The sequence below is a fragment of the Aulonocara sp. 'chitande type north' Nkhata Bay genome, linkage group LG7, assembly GCF_057382095.1.
Source record: "Aulonocara sp. 'chitande type north' Nkhata Bay isolate Kocher_YH1m ecotype deep benthic linkage group LG7, A_spYH_male_GT1.1, whole genome shotgun sequence".
Classification (NCBI taxonomy): Eukaryota; Metazoa; Chordata; class Actinopteri; order Cichliformes; family Cichlidae; genus Aulonocara; species Aulonocara sp. 'chitande type north' Nkhata Bay.
The window spans coordinates 3,478,008-3,500,056 of NC_141350.1; the positions used below are offsets into that span (position 1 = coordinate 3,478,008).

At 40.8% G+C, this 22,049-nt stretch overlaps 1 protein-coding gene across 1 annotated transcript in view; it reads right to left on the reverse strand.

The window, feature by feature from the left end:
• Window positions 1–22,049, reverse strand: part of tmtc2b (transmembrane O-mannosyltransferase targeting cadherins 2b) — an 82,737-nt gene that overhangs the window by 24,565 nt on the left and 36,123 nt on the right. The window contains exons 2-3 of the mRNA XM_086298005.1: window positions 19,362–19,938; window positions 191–1,037 (exon numbers count right to left, since the gene is read on the reverse strand). Coding sequence (XP_086154131.1) covers window positions 191–1,037; window positions 19,362–19,938 — 1,424 coding nt within the window. The remainder of the gene's footprint in view (window positions 1–190; window positions 1,038–19,361; window positions 19,939–22,049) is intronic.

The following is a 22,049-nucleotide window of genomic DNA, read 5'->3' on the forward strand; positions in this document are numbered from 1 at the left end:
AGAATATTGAGAGTTAAAATGTGTTATTTGAGTTATTCAGGATGATAGCAAACTAATGGACGGTGCACATAATCAAACCTCACCTAAATATTTGCTTTGAATTATTCAGACAAATAAATATAATGGTTGCATATAAAGTGTGTGTGATTTTACATGTTTACACATATACGAATAAAGGCACACATCTTACCTTTAGCAGGATTGACATAAATCCCTGACTTGTAGAGCATTTCTTCATTTTGCCAGTCCTGGTTCCTCAAAACTGTTTTGACACCAAAAAATAGAACCAGGGCTGCGCTGGAGTACACCAACATTGTTCTGGATGATCTGCGGCGTAGTCGGATGTAGAGGGACCTGATCCCCACTGCAACCAGCAGGCAAAAGCCCATACTCGGGATGTACAGTACTCGCTCGGCTATCACAAATCCCACATAGAAAAACAAGTTTGTGGCAGGTAGGAAAGGGATAGCCAAGAGGCCCAGTGAGAACACCACAACATTTTCAGTGGTAGGTAGCAGAGTCCTGCTCTCATAGTGCTTTTTGGTCCCATTTTGCGTATTATTTATGTGAGCATCCGTATTGGAATTGTTCACGTGCTCATAATCATTATAACTGTAACTGTGCCCATTACTGCTCCCATTTCTGCCATTGGTGTAATGATGCACTTTGCCATTAGTGTCCTTTCCCCTCGGTGCACGATGTGTCCACAAGCCGAACCAAGCTAGCAACAACAGACCAGAATAGAAGACAACTGTATGAAAGTTCCTCCAGTCAGCAAGGCTCCTGATCAGAGGCACGGCATCCATCGACCAATCGAAACTTAGTGTGTCTGGGCAGAGGAGGAGCCAGAAGTTAACAGCAGGAAGGTAGAAGAAGGTCAGGGTCCTGGTGATGAGCGAGGGCGAGTCAGCCGCTGGGTTGTCAGAGTTGGAGAAGTTTGGAGGTTTGTTACCCATCCAGTAGAAGCGACAGGCCAATAGGAAGAATCCCCACGCTGCCAGCAGAAACACATTCAGCAGCAGGTGGGCGTTCTTTCTCTGAAAGACAAAGAAAACCAAAAGCAGAGATTATACCGTCAATCTGCAGGAAAGGAAAGTAGGAAATGTTACAAAATATACTGCAAACATTAAAGGCTCACACTGCAACTGTTTTCTCAGTGACTGTACATTTGCGACTCTCGGACCTTTACTTTCACTTTGACCCAGACCAACGAGTGGAAGAACAGAATCGCTGCTTCGACTACAGACGCAGCGAGTCATCGGAAAGTGAATGATTCAATAACCATTCCTAAAGCGTTGACTAAACGGAGCAGCTTTGAAATGTGTTTCATCAAAATCTTCAGTTGTGCCCAGTGTGTGCTTGCACAGAAAGCTGTGAAATAAAAGCAATTACGTTTTGTGACACCTTTTTCCCTTCTTTGAACTTCATGCCTTCCAAGAGGAGGAACACCACATAAAGTTTTATTAAAGCCAGAACATTAACACTGTGTCAGTTTGGGAATTTTTCAAAATAAAGGTGACCTTGCATCCTAATGTTCTATTTATGGCCTCTGCAGACATAACAAAATAAACACAACTACATAAACTCCATTCATCGTGTTACAGGCTTAATATTAAACACTTTCCCAAATGTTGTGTGGAAATGCCGATGCAATATTTATAGCGTGTTTGGTTGTTTAATCATTTGCTGGCACAGCGTTGAAGAATTACTGGCTCTGTTTCTCCACGAGCCTGTTCCAAAGTTAGGACCAACCGACCTTTTTTAATGTGCTAATGTTGGAAAGTCTAACTTAAAAAAAACATGTTTGTGTCCTACAGCAGAAACCTGTACACGGCCTCGAAATAAAATGAATGAAAAACTGAAAATATTATTTCACGCCCCAAACGCACATAATATAGATCATCAAAATATGATCTATTGGCTGATAGCTCACCCAAAGAGTCTCAGCCACCTGCATATAAATCACCAGGGCATCATTGATGCTGTAATCCAATTATTTAAGCTGAAACCCAAGGCAATCCTGAACCCACAGTGAATGTGATCTTTCTCCATCTCCACACGCCAAAGGGGATGATGATGTCTCATCTGTGATCATAGACATCATGCCACCACTGCTTAGGGGTTGTACTATTGATTTTCTCGCCTGTCCGTTGTCATTTCAGATTGTATCTGTGAAGAAAGGCTTCAGTAACCTCTGGGGACAGCTGTTGTCTGCTAATGATCACTGCAAATACAAAGAGCTGTCGCTGCCACACAAAGGCAGCAGGAAATTAGGCTTAAAACACAGCAGGCGACACCATGGAAATGATCTACAGACGAAAAATATCACATTCAGCGCATCGAGATGGAGAGGGTGAATATAAAAGACTCGTACATAAAAGGCAAACCAACAGAAGTACTTTGTAACAACTCCCACTGGTGTGATACAGTGAAGAGTTAAATAAATCAACTCCCAAATGGCTTCTTTCACCTTATGCAACAACAACAACAACACACACTCGCAGCTGAATATTGGATATATTATTCAAAACAGTTTGGGGAAATATCACAAGAATGAAAAAAAAGATCTCACATAAGGTCAGCTCTGTCAAACCCTTCACCGGAGGCCTGACATCAACCCCCAGCGATTCAGTATTTTGTGGGGATGTGCCAGGATATGCCACTGTTGGATAAGTCGTTTAGGCGCTTGGCAACAAAAGGTCAGATCCAGACCACAGTTTCTCATTAATCTGAGCAACTGTTGAAAGCGTTATGGTCAGCTCCCTGTGGAAATCCAGGGCAGACGGTAGGATGAAGACAAATTTTCATTAGATGCTATTAAATGACATCAAATTAGGGAAATGAAACAATAAGTCGCTGTGCAGGATCCTAATAGATGAACCACTCAAGTGAAACAAAAATCAATCTAGTTTAGATTTTATGTTGAAAGGCTAGACAAATTCATAAAAAGCAATGACAATTATTTTGACCTAACCACCTGTCTGTGGTAAGGTCAAAATAAAGGTTAGAAGGTCTAGTAAAGAAAAAAAGAAACTATCTATGATCTGCTCGCTGCTGGACGAAGCACAGAACTGGTCAAAATAAAACATAAAACAATGAAATGAGACAGATCCTCAAATATGCAAATATGAAGCTACAGCTAGCAGCTGATTGGCCTAAATTAAACCTAAAAAATAAAACAGCTTTTTAAATTTTATTTTAAACAAATCAAACAAGTGAGAAGTGTTAACTGGGGAGCTTTAGAGTCAGCATGAGATGTATCACCTTTGCACAGAACCAAAGGCTTTTACTTTGTCAGTCATTGTGCCATTAGTTCATATTTGCTGCAAAGACATGATACATGGTATCATTACCTCTGCAAGAAGTCCCAAAAATGAACATGTCGATACCAGTCAGAATAACCTGTCTGTCTCATGATAAGTTCTTAGCGAGCTGCACACTGCACATGTGAATGAATTACATGCTTTTTGGCTTTGGGTAGCACTGAAAATCAGATGCACTTATACATATAGCAGTCAATGATTGCCCCACAGCCCAGATTTAAAAGCTGTCATCTGAACTTCGTATGAACTCTTCTTTTCCCCGGCACTTTTAATCATCTCTAAAATCACAGAAGCTGTGTCCAGTTTTGAATCTAAGCAGGTGAGCAGGAACCCTGCAAAGAAATGAAGTGGACTGAAATGGTCTTTGAGGCCCAGCGGCTGTACTTTGAGCAGACTTTAACAGAGAGGCTTGCTGAGCAGTGTTAATACATCTCAATGACTGCTTCAGGGAGATCCAGCTGGGATTTATGAGGATCTTTGACAGACTCTTTAGATGACTCTGGTTTAAGCAAATCTTAACAAGACGCTACCAAGCTGCAAACTTAAAGCACTGCAGGAGAAACAGGAAGAAAAGCTCCGTCTGTTTTTGACAGATCGTTCAAATCTGAGAGTCCTCGGTCACGGCGCCCGATTCGTACAACAATCGAATGTCCTCTGAGGTGGTTTCAGTGCTGTTAATGAATTATGCTGTAAAAAAAAAAAAAATCCTATAAAAACGGTAATATTCCGGCAGCTGGGGCGCCAAAATAATACCAGAAAATAACAGAAAATAACTTTCCCATGAAAATACGGTTATTTTCAGTAATGACAATACAGTTTGTTGCCCTAATTTTGCATGGGATTTTGCCTTTTTCAAGTGCTTTTAAACATTAAATTAGGAACAATTTAATGTGATTAAACAATGAAATTACCTATAAACAAGGTCAATGAATGCAGCAATATGAATAATAATACGTAAATGTACAGAAATACACAGTTGGTTTAAATAACAATGGATTGCATTCATATAGCGCTTTATGAGACCCTCAAAGCGCTTTACAATTCCACTTTATAATTCCCCTCTGGCCATCACCAGTAGGCGGTAGGTGAAGTGTCTTGCCCGAGGACACAACGACCGAGAGTGTCCGAGCCGGGGCTCGAACCGGCAACCTTCTGATTACAAGACGAACTCCCAACTCTTGAGCCACAATCGCCCTAAATAACAATAATAATTATTATTATTTGATGTAAAAAAAGTTTATACGAATCATTTTATATATTTTTCCATAGAATTACATTTAACAGTTCAATCTTTCAAATAACGGACAAATATTTGTGAAATTATGATGCATTTGTGAATGTATTTTATCTAAATATGCTCATGTACAGACAGATACATTTACAAAACAAGAAAATTATACTTTATTACATTTAGAGTGATTTAACGTTAATTTACATTTGAAATATAGAATCAGTCTATTTATGTGAATTTAATGATATTCTAGAAGAACAGTACAAAACTGTAAAATACTTTTATATCACGATTTTTTTTACAGTGTACTTTTCTGCAAATAATTTTTGTTCTTGGCGTGATGCAGATCGCTGTCTACTGGACAATGAAGTGGCAACTATGTTTCAGTTCAGTCCATATTCACCTGTGACAGCCCTAAATTCTAATCATTCGTACCTGGAAATGTGACAAACAGATATGCCTCGACTCTTCCCAGAGAGCAGCTAACACTCAGACACCTCCTCCTTAACCACGTCCATATGCCAGTGCTGCAGACTGAGGCGGTGTTTCATGCAAATTCTTGTGCTGCACTGAGGTTCAACTTTTTCTATGCATATCGAAGTCTTCGGGCAGCACCCAAAACATAAAACAGCCCTTTGATTTTGCTTCAGTACACATTTGTAACTCCATTACTCCTCCTGGCATACTTCACCAAATGCACTGACCTTTAAAAAAATATATAAGTGGCAAAAGAAAAAAATGTGAAAATGTATATATTCTGGGACATGAACCCCGTCGCTATAATCTCTGGAATAAACAAACATGTGCATCCTCTATACTATGCCTCCAGTTAAAAACATCTACTGTTCAAAGGCATAAGTTCAATTACTACCAGGCAACGGCTCCCAGGGCGCTACGGCTCTATTATGCAGGAAAACCAAGGCGTTCCCGCTTTGTGTCTTTTGTCAATAATCCAGTTTAGTCTGAAATAGGTGGTTGAGCACAACCCTGTAGGAGGCATGGGGCAGTGTTTTTTTCTTCTCTTTTGTGTTTTAGCAGCAATCAGCTGAGAACTGAAACAATTTAGGCTTTATAAGGCATGCGTGTGAATAAAATATCCTTGGAGATAAAATGCAAAACAGGCCAATTACAGAATCCCTGTTTGTGCTTGCCTTTTTCCATGTCTCCACTTTGATTAGGTTCATTTGACTGAGAAGAAAACTCAATCAGGTTTTTTCTTTTAAACATCCATTTAGTTTTGTGAATGAAGGTTTGTGGCAAAAAAGTGGAAAGACCTCAGGGAGAAATTTAATTAATTTGTTTGGAGAAAAACGCTCTTTTCTCAAGGTACACACAAGCCTTTTTTTGCATTTGGTAAATGGGCATTATTCTATCGCGCAAGAGAATAAAAGAAAAAAAAATCAATCACACAACACATATAGGTAGCCCATCAAAATGCAGCGCTGTGACTGGCTTTCACTTCAGCGAGCACCTAACTGAAAATCCAGTGAAAGAAGTGGCATGTCTGACCTATCCCCACCTCTTCATCATTACTGAGATCAATTGTCTGCAGAAGGCCTTTCATCAAGATCCTGCCTCACATTGATAGACTTATAATGAAAGAAAAAATGAGCTCAGGGTACCAATCAGTGAGTATTACCTCTGTCACACGCATGTGCACACACACACTCCCAGAAAGCTCGAATTTAGTACGAGTCCCTAAAAAGTCTGCATAAACCTTTCTGCAGGCTTGATGGATACATTCTGTGCTCGTGCCTTTGATCTTTAACTGCTGGATCAACTAATCAAGCTTGTGGTTGATGGACCACAAATTTACCATCTATCTCTCTGCTGCTGCAGCTGCTGTGCTCTCCCTTTGTTAGACAGACTTTGGGTGTAAAACATGATAGTTAGCAAGTAAGACAAGATACGAGCCTGTCCATTTCCTAACAGTGTGTTATGGATCACCAACAGATGGCTGATGATAAAGCTCAATTAGCGGCTCGCAATTTTCTCTCACATGTGCACCAACTGTTTTATTTTATTATTTATTTAACCCTTTTATTTTATTCTATAGTAAAGAAATATAATAAATGTTTGTTTTTTATGCTCTTTGGCTTTTACGTTTAAAGTTACATCCGTGGCTCATTTTCAAACTCCTCCACAACTACAAATTTTTGGTGACTGTTAAATTACTTAGGGGCAATGTACATTGAAATGTATTGTAAGATATAACAAGTTAGTTGGATCAAGCTGCGGACTTGATCTGAGAAAGACAAGTGCAACTGTGTAGCATGAACAGTAATTTCAATGCAATTCTATTCTATTTATGCAGCGTCAAATCACAACAACAGCCGCCTCAAGGTGCTTTATATTGTAAGGTAGACCCTACAATAATACATACAGAGAAAAACCCAACAATCATATGACCCCCTATGAACAAGCACAAGCACATGAACAACAGTGGGAAGGAAAAACTCCCTTTTAACAGGAAGAAACCTCCAGCAGAACCAGGCTCAGGGAGGAGCGGGGCCATCTGCTGCGACGTCTATTAACACATAGTGAGTGAGAAAGGTGACTGAAGAAGAAATACTCCATGCATCAATTTACCTGTAAAACGGAGACTCTGTTTTATGGCTGCCTGATAATCACTGTAATACTGGTCAGTACTAAGATGATGATTAGTATTATTCAAAACACGTGGAGTACATTGCAGTGAGAGAGATATGTTTGTAATGAAGAAGGAGGTAAGACAAAGTGGGAAGGAGGCCTACAGGAGGGGAATCCCACCACACTACTGATCAAAGACACTGACATGTTAAATGTGAAAATAACATTTTCATTTGTAAGTTCTGTGGTATCACCTGCTGTGGAAAAACCTGGAATTTATATGATGAAAGCAAGCAAATGTGAGCAAGAATATTTCCAACTAATACATGACAAAATATGCCAGTTCACGCTCTCTCGGTCAGCCTTTATTAACCATAATCACTGCAGCAACATGGGATCCATTTCTCTCAAAACCATTAAGTCAACATTCCAGCCTCGCTCACTCTGTTTCTAACTGAGCCGCTTTAAAGGCCCTTACTGTAAAAGGCTAAAACATGTCATGCTTTCATGCTGCAATCAGAGGTCAGACAGAGTCACTCTCTCCCATTTATTCTGTCATCAACTGCAATCAGACATCTATAGATTTGTAATGGCACAGAGAAGGTGAACCTTATTCTGTACAATCAGAGGGAGCAGCTGAGAGGATGAAATCTACACGTAAAGGGAGGAAGGTACTGTTTGTATCCACAAGGAGGATGACAAACTTGCTGAATGAAGAAACAAAATTTCATTTCATTCACTAACTTCTGCCATTTTGCATTTGTGAAGTTTGTGAAGTTTTTCCCAGTTTATTTGCTGGGTCACATCTGAGAAACAAAGAATGAAACGACTCTAAAATCACCTTCTATACTCTGTATACACACTGGAAAAGGCAAAATGGTCAGGCTGCCCAAACAATAAGAACATAATGACAATGGAAAACCAAAGTGGACTCAAAGCCTTAACGTTTCACAGACAATATTTATTGAGTGAAACCACAGAAATGGTTTGAAAAATAAACCGACTGTTCCCGATTTCTGGGCTTTCGTTTCCCATATTTATTTGTACTGCAAGGGCCAACCAGACTATGTGACCGCTACTGCAGATTCGCTGCGACAAGATGCTGATTCAAGCTTGAAGGGGGGGAATTTTTTTGTTGCTGGAGGGAGACGTGTGTGTGCCCCGCGCTGCTTACAGTACAAGTTCGAAACTTTAAAGATAAATGAAAAAAAAGTAAAAATGTTGCCAGTTGTGTCCAGACTAGATTTATTCTGTACATGCTTGGATTCGCTCTCATTACTATGCATTTGGGAGATCAGAGCCATTGTGTTGTTGGGTTTAGAGCGGCAGTAAGCTCCTACGGTGCATGAATGAATGACTCAAAGCCAGAGCAGGGTCCAAATCTAAGCAGATAGACTGTCGGAGGAATGTCACATGCTGGTTGTAGAAATTGCATTCTTCCTTCTGTCAACCACTTTCTGAACCACTCTGTCTGGTGTGTCCTGTTACAGTTGCCCACAGAAATAGTGACAGCATGTCATTTGTTACTGTGAATACTGGCCAGTAATAAGCATGAGAGAAGCCGAGTAAAGTAAAAAAACAAAAAGATGACTTGTTGTGTAATAATGATGAAGAGTTGACACAAAATAAAAAACAATTAAAAATGAATCTGAGCTGAATCATCAGTTTGTTTTGACGGCTGTTTGTGAGTCTCGCTCCTTTCACACATTTCCATTAATCTGACAGTATTCGAATCAGCTTTATGTCTGAATGAGCACCTTGCTCCTGACTGAAACCCTCATATTGCACTGCTACACTCACATATCATCATTTTAAACAAAAGTGCACGGCATTTTCTTAAATGGGAAGGGCACAAAACTACGGTTCGGACTGTTTAGAATAGAATAGAATAGAATAAACCTTTATTATCCCATAGATGAGAAATGTGGGTGTTATACAGCTCTTATAGCAAGGGGTACATCAAATATAGAATGAAGGAACAAAGTGGTGCTATATACATAAGCAACTGAAATTTGCATATACAGATAACAATGTACAGAAATATGTATATATTTATAAAATATGTATAAATGTATGTATGAGCACACATCAGTGATTGACATTGAACTGGGCATTTTTAGCTTGTTAGGCAAATGTGTAAACCACTGCACTATGGAGCTCTGTTTATATTACTACAAATGCTTTGTCATAGTTTTCCAGTGTTTTTTAGCCTTTTTTAATGTCGTGTTTTTACAGTGAGTCTTAGGGGAAATTCAATATGTTAGAATTTTTTTAAATTTATTAAATGTAAATGTATTATTTAATTTAAACTATCCTCACTGCCGTGGAGACACTATGGGAGGGTGTGCTTTGCCCATTTTCCTCCTCAGGCACTGTTTCAGGTGTTACAGTCAGACCTTCTCCTTCTTTTTAGCAGTGCAGGGTTCATTCTTCTCTCAGCACTGTCTGCACTCTACCCAAAGGTGAAACTGTTTGCGTTGATTTAGAATAATTTTTATTCACTGACATACCACAGTAAATATGCTCATGTGCACATTTCTTGAACACAACAGTAATTTTGTGTGTGCACTTATTTGTTTCATTGAGTACAAACATTTCTACACATTAGAAAAAGGAAAATCTTGGAGTGAGACTCCTGCTCTCAGTCGGCCACAGAAACACTTCAAAATGCTCTTTGAGAAAAGACAAAAAGCAACGAACAAACAAGCACAAAAAAAGAAAATCGACCCATTTCAAACATGTCGGCACCAACAATAATCTACAGACATCAAAGAGTGCACAACAGACACACACCTCATTGGCCTGAGTACACAAAGACGGCTCCAAAAATCACCGTTCATGTTGCGTTCACTACGATAGTGAACTCTATCACAGTGAAAGACACATTCTGTGAAGGGCAGATTAACTATGACACTCACAAGTAACGACTTTTTTAAGAAGCAGGAGAGCAGGACACCGTTCAAAGGGAAAGACTGGGGTTGTGATGAGTACAGTCACCAGACCTTAACTGAGTGATTCAGCTCATTGTTTCACACAATTCACAGAATGCGTCATCTGGTAAAATCCATGGCGAATCATAAAAGTCACCAAAGAAGCACGCAATTACTTTAATTTGTAGTTTTCAGCAAAGACACTAAATCAAAAATGGCCAAGCAGAGATGGGGATCTAGAGAGTGAATTATTGATCAACATTACAAAGAAAAGGATCAAACAGAAAAGGAAAAAAACCTTTAATATTCAGGCATCCCAGACATCTTTCCGTAGGTCTTCAATAAAATATCTCAGTACAGCTGTATGGTGAGATTACCAATGAGTCGGGGAGTGACAGAAAAATTCACAGATGTGCTGGCACAGAAACCAGGCAGGTCTGACATCTCTTTTGCAATAAAAGGATTTAAGATATTACATATTTTACAGCTAAGTTAACACGTTCTAAAGGTATCTTTAATCCATTGAAGCCTCAATACAAATCACATCGTTGAAGAGGCTTCGTCTCACAATCTGAACCCATGTTTACAACTGATGGATTGTTCAATGTGGCTTGGCTTTACCACTGCAACAATCAACCCAGTGTGTCATTACAGAGAAACTAGAACTGGGTGTGGGCCAGATTCCATCCACACCAAACGGATGACTGAATGTTTAAGGACAAAAAAAACCTGCAACTCAGCAGCTAAACAAGAAGGAACGGGAGATTATTAGAGAGAACAGCAAGAAATGAGGGGCAAACAGCTGAAGAGCAACATTTGGCTGCGTTAGCATGCCCAACAAGCTGCATGTGCTTAATCACAAGTTCAGCACACTGGAAGAAAATTTCCTGGCTCCACATGAAACTCTTTGTTTCAATACTAGCTGAGCATATAATCTGAGAGGAGAACAGCAGCTCTAAACGGACATAATTAGATCAAAAAAGAGAGAAAAGTTTACTGGAGTAGTTTGGGAGTGAAAAGCTGAAACAATCAGTTCTTCAGACTCCACGATGTCATCTTTATGGATGAATTTCACCTATAGTTTTATCTTATAACGTTAGTGCAGATAAAACACTATTAATTTGGTCTTATATGCAGGTGTGTGACTTTTAATGCAACATGACTTTGAGGATGAGGAAAACCCCCAAACCCTAAAAGAAAACATGATTTGCATGGTTTGAAAATGCCCAGAGGGATCCTTCATGACTGACTGATTTGATGAGTTCAACATCACCAGCTTGGTGTATTCCTAAATAGCATCCAGTGATTGAAGGCTCATGGGTAGCGACATTCAGACATTGGCTGTTGCATCCATTACCATCGCTCTTCTTTAACACTTCTAACACATTCCAGCCCTCTTCCTTTTTTGCAGATGCAGTTTCTCATCAGTTCTTGTCCATCTTACTTGGAACGCCCACGCTGATAATCCTAGATTTGGACCTCATGTCATTTGTTTCTCCTGCTTCAGTTTGTGTACAGTGGCAAGCTGCCCAGGTTATGCATGTGAATGATTTTATTTATGGCAGCAGTTTAAAGTTTCCTGGATATCTGATTACACTTGTTTTGATTAGACTTCCTAAAAGCTGTATTTACTGTACTAAGAATACAAACAACTCACTTGAGAAAATTTCCCAGGAGTACTGTAAACCTGCCACACCACTCTGAGCCATTCCACATTTTATATTTTGACTGTGATTTGATTGTTTTGCATAACCATACCTCACAAAACCTCTGAAAACAAAGCGCTTTTGTAAACAACTATATTATATGTAAAACTGAGGGGTGTAATTTTTGGTGACCATTTTCAATTTCCCTAATTAAATTAAACGACACTGAGTCAAGCGTTTCAAAGAGAGGCAAAAACAAGAATATACATGAGATGACAGGGCTGCGCTAGTCCATTTATATCGGCACGTTAGCTGGAAGTCTAGACGAAATGTAATTCTGACTGACTCATTTTATATGCCAGTTGATTTGCTGAGACCATAAAAGGATCCTTAAATAGGAGCCACGGATAAAAACTGAAACTATAGTTTGCAAAACTTTAAAGTCTCAGTCAGCCTTACTGTACTGTATCTAAAGAAGGAGCCAGCTCACTTTAAATGCTGACTAAACATTAAAAACAAACAAACAAATACACTGAAGTTAATTACATCACTGCGACTCCCTGTAATACGTCTGGCTGAATAAATTATTCCTTGTGAAAGCTTAATGATTTTGGGGAAACAGAAGGAACAGTAAATCCATACACATCTCCATCAAGACTGAAGGATAGAGTAGGACACTGGTGCTGTGGGACGTTCCTTTTTAGAGCCGAGGTCTTACATAACAACCGCTATCGATTCGGAGACGTGCCGGCTACGAAAAGAACAAATGGTTTTCAGCAAGAAGCGAGGAAAGGGACAGTGTGAAATATTTCAAGCCCCATGCACTGTTTCACATCTGTTTTTATACCAGCATGAATCTTTTGCTTTTTTGTTTTTGTCAGCATAGTCAGGGCCACGATATTGGCTGTCGCTGGCAACGAGCCTGTCAGGTTCACTTATGTTTAATGATCGGTACGCTGAGCCAAAGCCAGCCAAAGTCAGGTTCCATCACTGTGGTAGCACTTGCACTGTTTTAGCCTGAAGTGAAAGATATTCAAGGGCTGAAAGCCCGCCTCAGTAGTACGTGTGTGGAATTTATCTCATATTGCACTGCTAGCATGTGAGCTGTTTTTTGGCGTTAGACGAGGTATCAGCAAACACTTCCAGCATTTTTTTTTAAAATAAGAATTCTGACTTTTGATTAAATGTGTTGGCATCACTGAGTTGGATGAGAACATCTATGAGAATGTTAACAAAACCAAAATGAAATTTCAGCAAGTGGTTAACTTGGAATAAGATGTCAAGGTTCAAGTCAAAGCTAACACAGTTAGCCCTTCTAAAGCTCAGCTGGTAACATTTTGTTTGTTTTTAATTTTCTTACTGTTTGAGATCAAATGATGTTTTTCCAATGTATTACTCTCTCCTGGTTAACATTTAAGCTAACCATTTCTTTATTTTAGTCCTTATGCTGAGCTAAGCTAATATAATTGCAGGTGTATAATAACAACAACAATCTTATAAAAGCAGTTCATGTCTTTAATTAAATACTATTTCCCCCAAATGTCCAACTAACATCATAAATTATGCAGCCTAAGCACTAATCCTGGTTTTCTATGAATGTGTTTACATTATCTATGCTTCCGATTAACCGTCTCCCAATCAAGACCAGAAGTGGGGATGTATTTCCCCACGTGAGAAGCAGGTGGGTGAGGGCAGGGGGCACTAGCTGAGCCCACCAGGCTCCATCTATCACACTGTGACAGAAGCCATTAGAGCATGGAGGAGCATCTGTGGAGCCCCAGGTAAAATGTGTGGGGTGGGCTGTGTTTCTAATGCACAGCAAGGGTATGTACGGATGTCACATTTGTATACAGGCTCTATAAGTTTCATACACAAACTGGCATGTAGACACGCACTACACGTGTACATGCTGTATGTGTGCACGGACCTCACATCTCCCACATGCGCCTCCAGTCTCATGAGGTCAAGCCTCGCTGAACCCACCACCTGCACAACACCTGAGCACTCAGTCCAAGAAAACTTTCACCCTTCAGACATGTTCCATCCATGCACACACGCCTTATGCTTGTGCACTTACCATACAAGCGTGAACAGAAAACAAAGAGGTGAGGAAAAAATGATGCTTGTGATTTTGACAATCGCTAAGGGCCAGCTGGGTCTCATCCTAGATTTAGAAATGACTTTCCAGTGGTCTCGTTGTCAGATGTTGAAAGTGACTGCAGAGGACTGTCTCATGTTTCTTTTAAAGATGTAGCTGAACTCTTGTGCACTTGGGAGTTGCTATGGCTTGTGCAATATTGACATGACATCACCAAGACAATTCCTCTTTATCCATTTTACACTCTTAAAGCATCAGATTCCGACACCGTAGCTTCAAAGGATTGCTCTTGACACAGTCGTATCAGTGGTGTCAGGGCCTTAAGAACTCAGGCGCATAAAATGCTCATACAGCATACTTTCAGGAAGGTGAAAAAACATCAAGACTGTGTTTTTGGTTAAATAAGGACATGTTTAATATGGCCATGATTCAAAGAGAAGAAAAATGGGCCCTTAAATAAAAAGAAAGGCATTTCATGAAGGAGAAGTATATGTCCTAACAGGTCCTGTTTTTCTCCACTGTTAGAACTTGCAAACAGGCCAGTTTCACTGTCTTCAATTGTCTAAACATGTATTTTATTGGTGAGCTAACAAAGAAAGAGCACCAGGTCCCAAGAACAAACACTTTATTGCATTATTCTATGGAATAAATTCGTCAGATCACATTAAAAAGCATTCCTTCCTCAGCTAAATTAGGACACTTAATTGCGTTTCAGTATCTCTTATTGAAAATGAGCCTATTAGCTAACGCTGTGCAGGAAATAGTCTCATAAAAAGCACGTTTTTCCACATAAACTGTGGTTACACCAAACATGCGCCACTGCCAACTATGCTACATTTGAATGCTATAAACTCATTGCCTTTGGAGTAGCAGGACACATAGCAACACATGGCCATAAAAGCTTTAATCAGGCACAAAGCAACTGGTGTGTATCAACACTGTAAAGGTCAACATGAGTAAACAATTTAATGACGGTTTTTCTTTTTTTTTCTAGTATTAGGAGACATCACACGTCTTAGAAAGAACTAATTAGCAGCCAAGGTAGGCACAAGTAGTGACAGATATTAACACAGTAAGTGTTGGTACAGTCAACAGTAATCGCACACAGGCTAATGACTGCACGGAGGAAAAGTAAGTGGGGGAAGGCGAGATTCTTCAAAGAAACATGTCAAACTGTAAGTTCGACATTTTCACAACCGCTTATCCAATGTTACATTCTGGAGGTGAGGGCGATGGGACGAGGGGTACGCCTGCAGATACCATGAATCTGGCATCAACGCTCATGCAACACCTGTTGTTGTTGTTTTTTTATTACCGTCTGCACCTATTGTTTCCCTCTAATCTCTTTCATTGTCTTTCTTTCAGAGCAGCGAGCAATATAAGCAGAAAGAGTCCTACACTTTGATTTCATTCCAAATGCAACATGTGTGAAACATTCAATGTTCACAATGCAAATAAATCAAATTCATGAACAATAATTGAATTTAAACATTAGGTTTTCTCTCTTTACAGATTTTTTTTATGCACATTGCAAAAATATGCTTATCAACCCTTGCAACTTCCAGCTTTAGCAGCAATAGCCTATTTTCTTGTATGAAAGTGGGTAACCAATAGTAATTGTGTGGATGCCTCAAAGGGCATCCACACTATTGAGTTCCTGTTTCTCTTTATTCTTGATCTTCAAGTTGCTTCCGTACGTTTTTCGGCGTTCAAATCTTAAAAAATTCTGCTCTTTCTTGCTATGACTTTTGGTGCTCATAACTTCTATACTTTTTGAGATGTTGAATTTTTTTTGCAATATTTTTTGCCCATTTCTTCCACATTATCAGTGGGGTCACTGATTTTCCTTGTTGGGTTGACCTAGGTTTTAGCTCAGTGAGATGAACAGCCGTCCTCAGACTGGGAGGCCCGGGTTCAAATCCCACTTATGGCAGCATTTCATTCAGTTAACAGTTAAACTTTTTTAACTCTTTTCAGCAAAATTTTCAGTTTTTTCTGCTGTTTTCAGAAAAAAAACTTTTCTGCAGAAATTCTGCTCATTCACCTCTTCTGCAAAATTTTCAGCCTTTTCACCTCTTATCAGCACAATTCTCAGCAGCTTCTGCTCATTTCAGCACCTCTTCTTTGTGAGAATGAGTTTGGCTCAGTGAGATGAGTAGCTTCCTTGAGACCAGGAGGGCCAGGTTTGAATCCTGCTCACGGCAAAACTTTTCATCACTTTTCAGAAAAAATTTCTCCGTCTTTACCCCTTTCAGTAGAATTTTTGGCTTTTCACCACTTTTCAGCAAAAATTTCTGCTTCTTCACTTGTTTTCAGCAGAATTTTCAGTTCTTCACCGCCATACAATTTTTTGCAACTTTTCATCTTTTTCAGCTATTTTCAGCTGACAGCTTCAGCGTTACGGCATCCACACAGCATTTTCGCAGGAAATGCAAATTTTTCTAGTTGAATTACAAATATGCATACCCCCTTTTTCCACATCCAGAGTTTTACAGCAGTTAATATGTCCTGAATTTCATTTTAGTTCCAAACTAAAGTCACTGGAACAGCTTCTATACACAAAGCCTGGGAGAAAGAACTGTTTTATTTGGGGGACAAAAGTACAGGAGGAGACGATCTGTGAACATGCACGATCAGAAAGGAAGTATATTATGAGGCTCAGAGAAAAAGACACTAGTAGCTCTAGTTTTACATATTGCATCATATGCACATAATTCTCATGCACCCAGATCTGTTATGCAAATTTCAACACATTACGAGAAAAAAAAAATCAGTCAAGATAATACCCATGCATTAGCTCCTGCCTCTGATTTGTATGCAGAGAGTCTGCAGTCAAAGTCTCGATGAGATGAGTTATGAACCTACATGGAATTACAGTGACGCCGAGTTTCGACTGCCTGCACTCTTTAAACTGCACACAGAAGCCGCAACGACACAAAGGGAGATTTGCAGCAGATATAAAACTCTAATGTAATTGACTGTGCGCCACAATCAGATAAGCAACACTAAATGTCAAATGACTCCAGCTGAGTGGAGCTTGGCGATAAAATATATAGTGCCCATTACGGCGTGTCAGTCATTCACCGAGCCCGCCTCTTTAACCTGAATGAAGAATAGTTCCTTGAAATCAAACGTGGAAAAAGCCAGGACAGGCTGACAGATCCTCTCTCTTGCATTTTATGCCTAGTTTCCCTCTTATCACAGAATATTAATGTGCCACTGTGGGTACTTAGCAGCCAGATTTTCAGCACCTGATAAATCTCAACCCGCAATTTAAAGCGCAAACTGTATTTATTTTCACTGCGATCGTCATTTGCAACGCTGTATACAATTTAAATTTCATATGGGCGGCTGAAGGCTCAACTCGCCCTGAGGAACAAGTCCCCCTCGCGTACCATTACTCAAAGTGACTGCCTCGCTCCACGGAGACAGAGAGAGACAAATGTACACGGTGCAGTAATGAACTGTTTGCCATTTGGGTAAGCGATTGGGTCACGAGACTCGCATACATACGTACTCACGAGAATACAGTACTGCAGCATTTCATCACAGACGTTCATATAAGAAGGAAACGTCTCGAGTTAACATGATTGAAGTGATGATGACAGGTCTCTGGCTGTTCTTGCTTTTATGTTGTCTGTGGTGTGACTAAATGATATGCTACGATAATGATGGTTGTCAGCTAAAGTTAGGAAAATCAAGCAAACTCACTTCCAAAAAATATGTTTTTTTTTACAGTCTTGCCTCAAAAAAACTTTGTTTTCCCCGTGTGCCTGACAGCCCACAGCTCCTTATTTGTCTCCTCAATGCACAATAACCCACTGCGACCTGACTTCTCTTTGTCTTGCAAAGATCTGTTATTTTTTCATACCAGTTTTAAGCTGTTTTGACTTTGAGTGACTGAGCACCCGTGACACTGCTTTAAAGAAAGGTGATCTGATTGATGCAAACACCACGAGGATACTCGGGCAAAGTTTACTGTTAATAAATTGCATACTTTTAAGTGGCTTTGCAATTCTTGAAAAACAACTGCAAGACAATCTTTGAAGCAAATGACAGATGTGACTTTATTCTGTTATGACAGCTACAGTAGAAATAAACACTTTAGTACTGAGAAAAGCTGACACACCACACCACACCCATTGTAGCAGCATTACACAGGCGTGTCCTCTTTTATAGAGCTGATAAAAAACCTTGTATTTCGATTTTACACGTCTCTGACTGGCTCAGCACCAATAAGACAAAGTAACAGCAATGGGACGGACGGCCTTTATTTGTCATTTCCTGCAAAAACAAAGAATGCTGCAGACAAATCTTAACACTTCTCTTTTTAATTTTGCAACCTTGTTTACTTCAAAGAAATACATGACTCTTATTCTATTTTAATATCTTTAAAAAGCTTAAAACATTTTTATGTAAAGCACTTTGGCAACACACCGAGCTACAGAAGCTACGCTGGATGAGCAGCGCAGCAGCAGAGCATATCTGACCCCGGTGATGTTTGCCAATTTAGCTGACCATTATGGCAAACCATGAAAGACATCTATAGGGCCTGCACTGTGCCAGAACTGTAACTATGTTCCAGTGGATTTTGTTTTCCTGCAAAGACAATTGGATCAGCAGGGTTTTTGGACTTTCAATCAAAAGTAGAAAAACTGTCAGCTTTGAGGCATCATCTCCTGCAGCCCTTTTGGCCCCGTTTCCTTTCTGGTCTAGCCATGCCTGACAAGCCATTAGCAGGTCTGTCCGCCTGCCGCAATGGATGGGCAATATTCCAGACAACACCAGGAGTCTGATAAGGCTTAAATCATGAGAGGACAGCTTGGACATGAAGCTAGAGTCCCGCAACCATCATTTTTAGACTATGCTGCACACTAAAAAGGAGAGGCTTCTCATTTTCTTCGTTGCTTTTTATCGTTTCATCTGTCTGTCTTATGTTTTACATACGGCCTTGCTGACCACAGTCCCTCCTTACCACACAGCATTTCCAAAAGAAAGATCCCCTTTCATTGGCTCCTCTGGAACACTTTTGTCACATCTGTGCACATGTCTCATTGAATTTGTGATGATGGGTAGGGATTCAGGGATGTCACAGGAAGTAGACAGCAAATAGTAAATACTTCTGACAGGAGCTGTTGGGGGAAAAGGGCTTCTTAATGGCTGGATGCTTCAAAGGCGACAAGAAAATATAAAATGACCATCGCTTTTTGTTATCTTAGCTGTTTCTCCTGAAAAATATTTTCATTTCCATCTCTTTTTATCGCTGCACGCCATCTGAATACACAAACACACACACACACACACAGAAAAATGGAGAAAACCTCCAATGTCCATTGCATAAAAACAGCCCACTTGTGAGAGGATTAGTAATTTGCAATTTAAACATAAGAGGAGCACTGAGTGATCCTTCTGAATCGCTGCACAAAGAGACGATATGGAAGGGGGCAGCCCAGTTCAGATTAAACATGGACTTCACTTTTAAAAGGCTTACCTTGTTTTGCAAACATGAATGGCCAAAAAACTCCAACAGAACAAACAGTTTACCTTGTAAAGGAGCACAATGATCTGTCGCAGTTTGAGCCTGTGGAAAACGCAGACGTCATACAGCGCTGATACAGCCAGAACGGTTACTCCGAGCTCCTTCCAGAGCATGCTGCAGGCGGCGCAACCCAAGCTACCAAGGAACCAGGCCACGAGCCGCCAGGACCCAGCACACCCCCGCAGCCTACAGTGACGTATGTAACACAGCAGGGACAGCAAGAAGAAAAGGGCGGCACCTTCATCGGCTCGGCCGACTACACCTGCCACTGCCTCGGTGTGAATTGGGTGAGAGGCGAAGAGCAAGCCAGCCAGTAGGCTCCACAGTCCTCCTCCGAGCAGCAGGCGAGCGAGTGAGGTAAACAGGCCTGTCACAGCCCCATGGAGGACCACATTAACCAGGTGGTAACCCCAAGGCTCCAGCCCACCCACAGCATGATTAAGGCGGAAGGAGAGGGTACACAGGGGTCGGTAAGACTTATGGCTGCCGCTGTGTGTGAGTAAGGTGCCCCAGAAATCATCGTAGAAGATGTTTGTCCAGGGCGTCTCTGGAAGCAGGTCCTGATTGGTCTTAATTGCACGGCTGTAAAGAGAGAGAGAAAAAATGGTCAGACAAGAACTTCTGATTGCAACAAAACAAGAAAATAGTTATCTACACGGACAGATCAATCAGTATTTGATCTGAATGTTGCGTTGAGTACTACAAAGACTACTGGTCTCTGACATTCAACAAACGTGTGACAACTGAAGACATTATTTGCTGCTGTGGGTTTCTACAGGCAATGCCTGAACGTGTGGTCATGTGGCATTCACACAGAAAATCAAACGGCGAACTTTAAGTACTGGGCATCTTTGCCACCACCACTTTGGGATTTAAGCAAGAGAACCACACCCAAACCCACAAATACAGACATCCGGTGTGTAATTTTCTGAAGTTAAGAAATACGGTAGACTGAGACGACACCAGTTTGATTTCTGCTGCAGAGACCGAAGGAACAGATTTTTAGAAAAATCGAGGTAAGTGTCCATGAGTAAGTACAAATTAAAACATTTAATGTGTAATTTTGGCCTCTGCTGGCAGCCGTGGCCACCAAATAAAAGACCAGTTAGACATCCCCTGACAGGGTTGAAGCTACATGACCTATCCTAATGCTGCTACATTAGCCACAAGCTGTGTGTCAGTGGTTGTGGGCACGGCCGACAGGGGTCAAGTAAGGGGCAAAGGAAGGCACATTTCTCCCTACGGGAGTCCTTACATAGATGTAAACTGATTTCCTATCTCTTCTGTCACACTACAAAGTGTCCGACAGCTCGTCAAACCTCTGCTGCTTTTTATCTGCTGATGATTTATCGACTCTTCAAATCAAACAAAGACATCAAAAAAAGCGTAGCGGTGTAATTGCAAATGTGATAGGTGGTGCATGACAGGTGATAACAAGCCAAGTGCACCCCATTGTAATCTCTCCTCACGGTTAACACACGATTAGTCTGGAGACAGATGGGAGAAGGTGAGACGGAGTGTTCAACACCTCATGACGAGCAGTTTTTTTAAATATATGATTAAAATAAACACAAATTTGAGAAGAATTTATGTATAAAAACCCAGTTGTCTCAAAGGTAATGAACTGCTTCCTCGGCCACTCTGAGACTTTAAGCAGAACACCTTGGCACAAGCCCAGCTCTCAATAGCAGAAAGCTCATGAGAAGTTTGGTGAGGTGCACTTCAGCATTCATCAAATCACAAAATGATCCATCACCCAGTCTCTGTGAAACTGGTGAGCAGAAATAGCTCCACCTATGATGGATCTAAGGAAACTACAGGCTGCAGGATGTTGGAAAGGGCATGGAAATAATCAACAGGGATATAATAGAAATGCCTTGAATGTCAGCAGACAAATGACTGGATTTTTTCCCAATCTTCTCCAGTCACACTGAAGAAGCAGGCTCACGAGTCAGTAGCCCAACTCTACACTTCACCCCTCAGTTCGTTTTCTCTGGCCCATTTGTCAAGCGAGATCTTCATTCCTCTGCAAAATCCTCACATAAGAGGCATTATGGTTCAATTACATCTCAAAGCCATTCTGGATAGAGTGTACTCTTTTTCCATTGCATAGTGCGGTGGAGCCAAAGAGGCCAGATAGAATATATATCGCCTCAAAACCACACCAGATTTTTCTGGCAGCAAAGCACAGACAGAAGCCGATGTGAGGCAGGCAAAGACCCACTGAGCCACCGTGCCAGGGCTCACTTCTGAGATTGTCTCTTTCTTATATGTCACAGAGGCAAGTGAGCACCTAACACACTCAACAAGCAGGGAATCGAGGAATACAGAGAAAGAGGAGGTGTGACATCACAATCCACTTTGCAACAACTACACAAACACGCCCAATAAATGAACACGGTTGGATACGGTCAGTTTCTCCGGTGTATTTCTAATTATAAATCCACTGCTTCTTGTCATCATCATCATCACGAAGCCCCATTGCTGCACCAGCTAAGAGGCCAGCTGGAGAGGAAGGTTCAGTTTCTGTTGTTGGCTGGGCCCATTCCTCGGTAGAGCTGGCAGCAGGAAGGACCTCTCTGTGCACTGCGAGCCTTTTCCAGGCGAGAGCACATTCCTCCTCCAACCGCCAGCCTGTACTCCGACTCCCGAAGGAACAGACGGATCATGTGGCCACTAACAAGAGAAGCCTC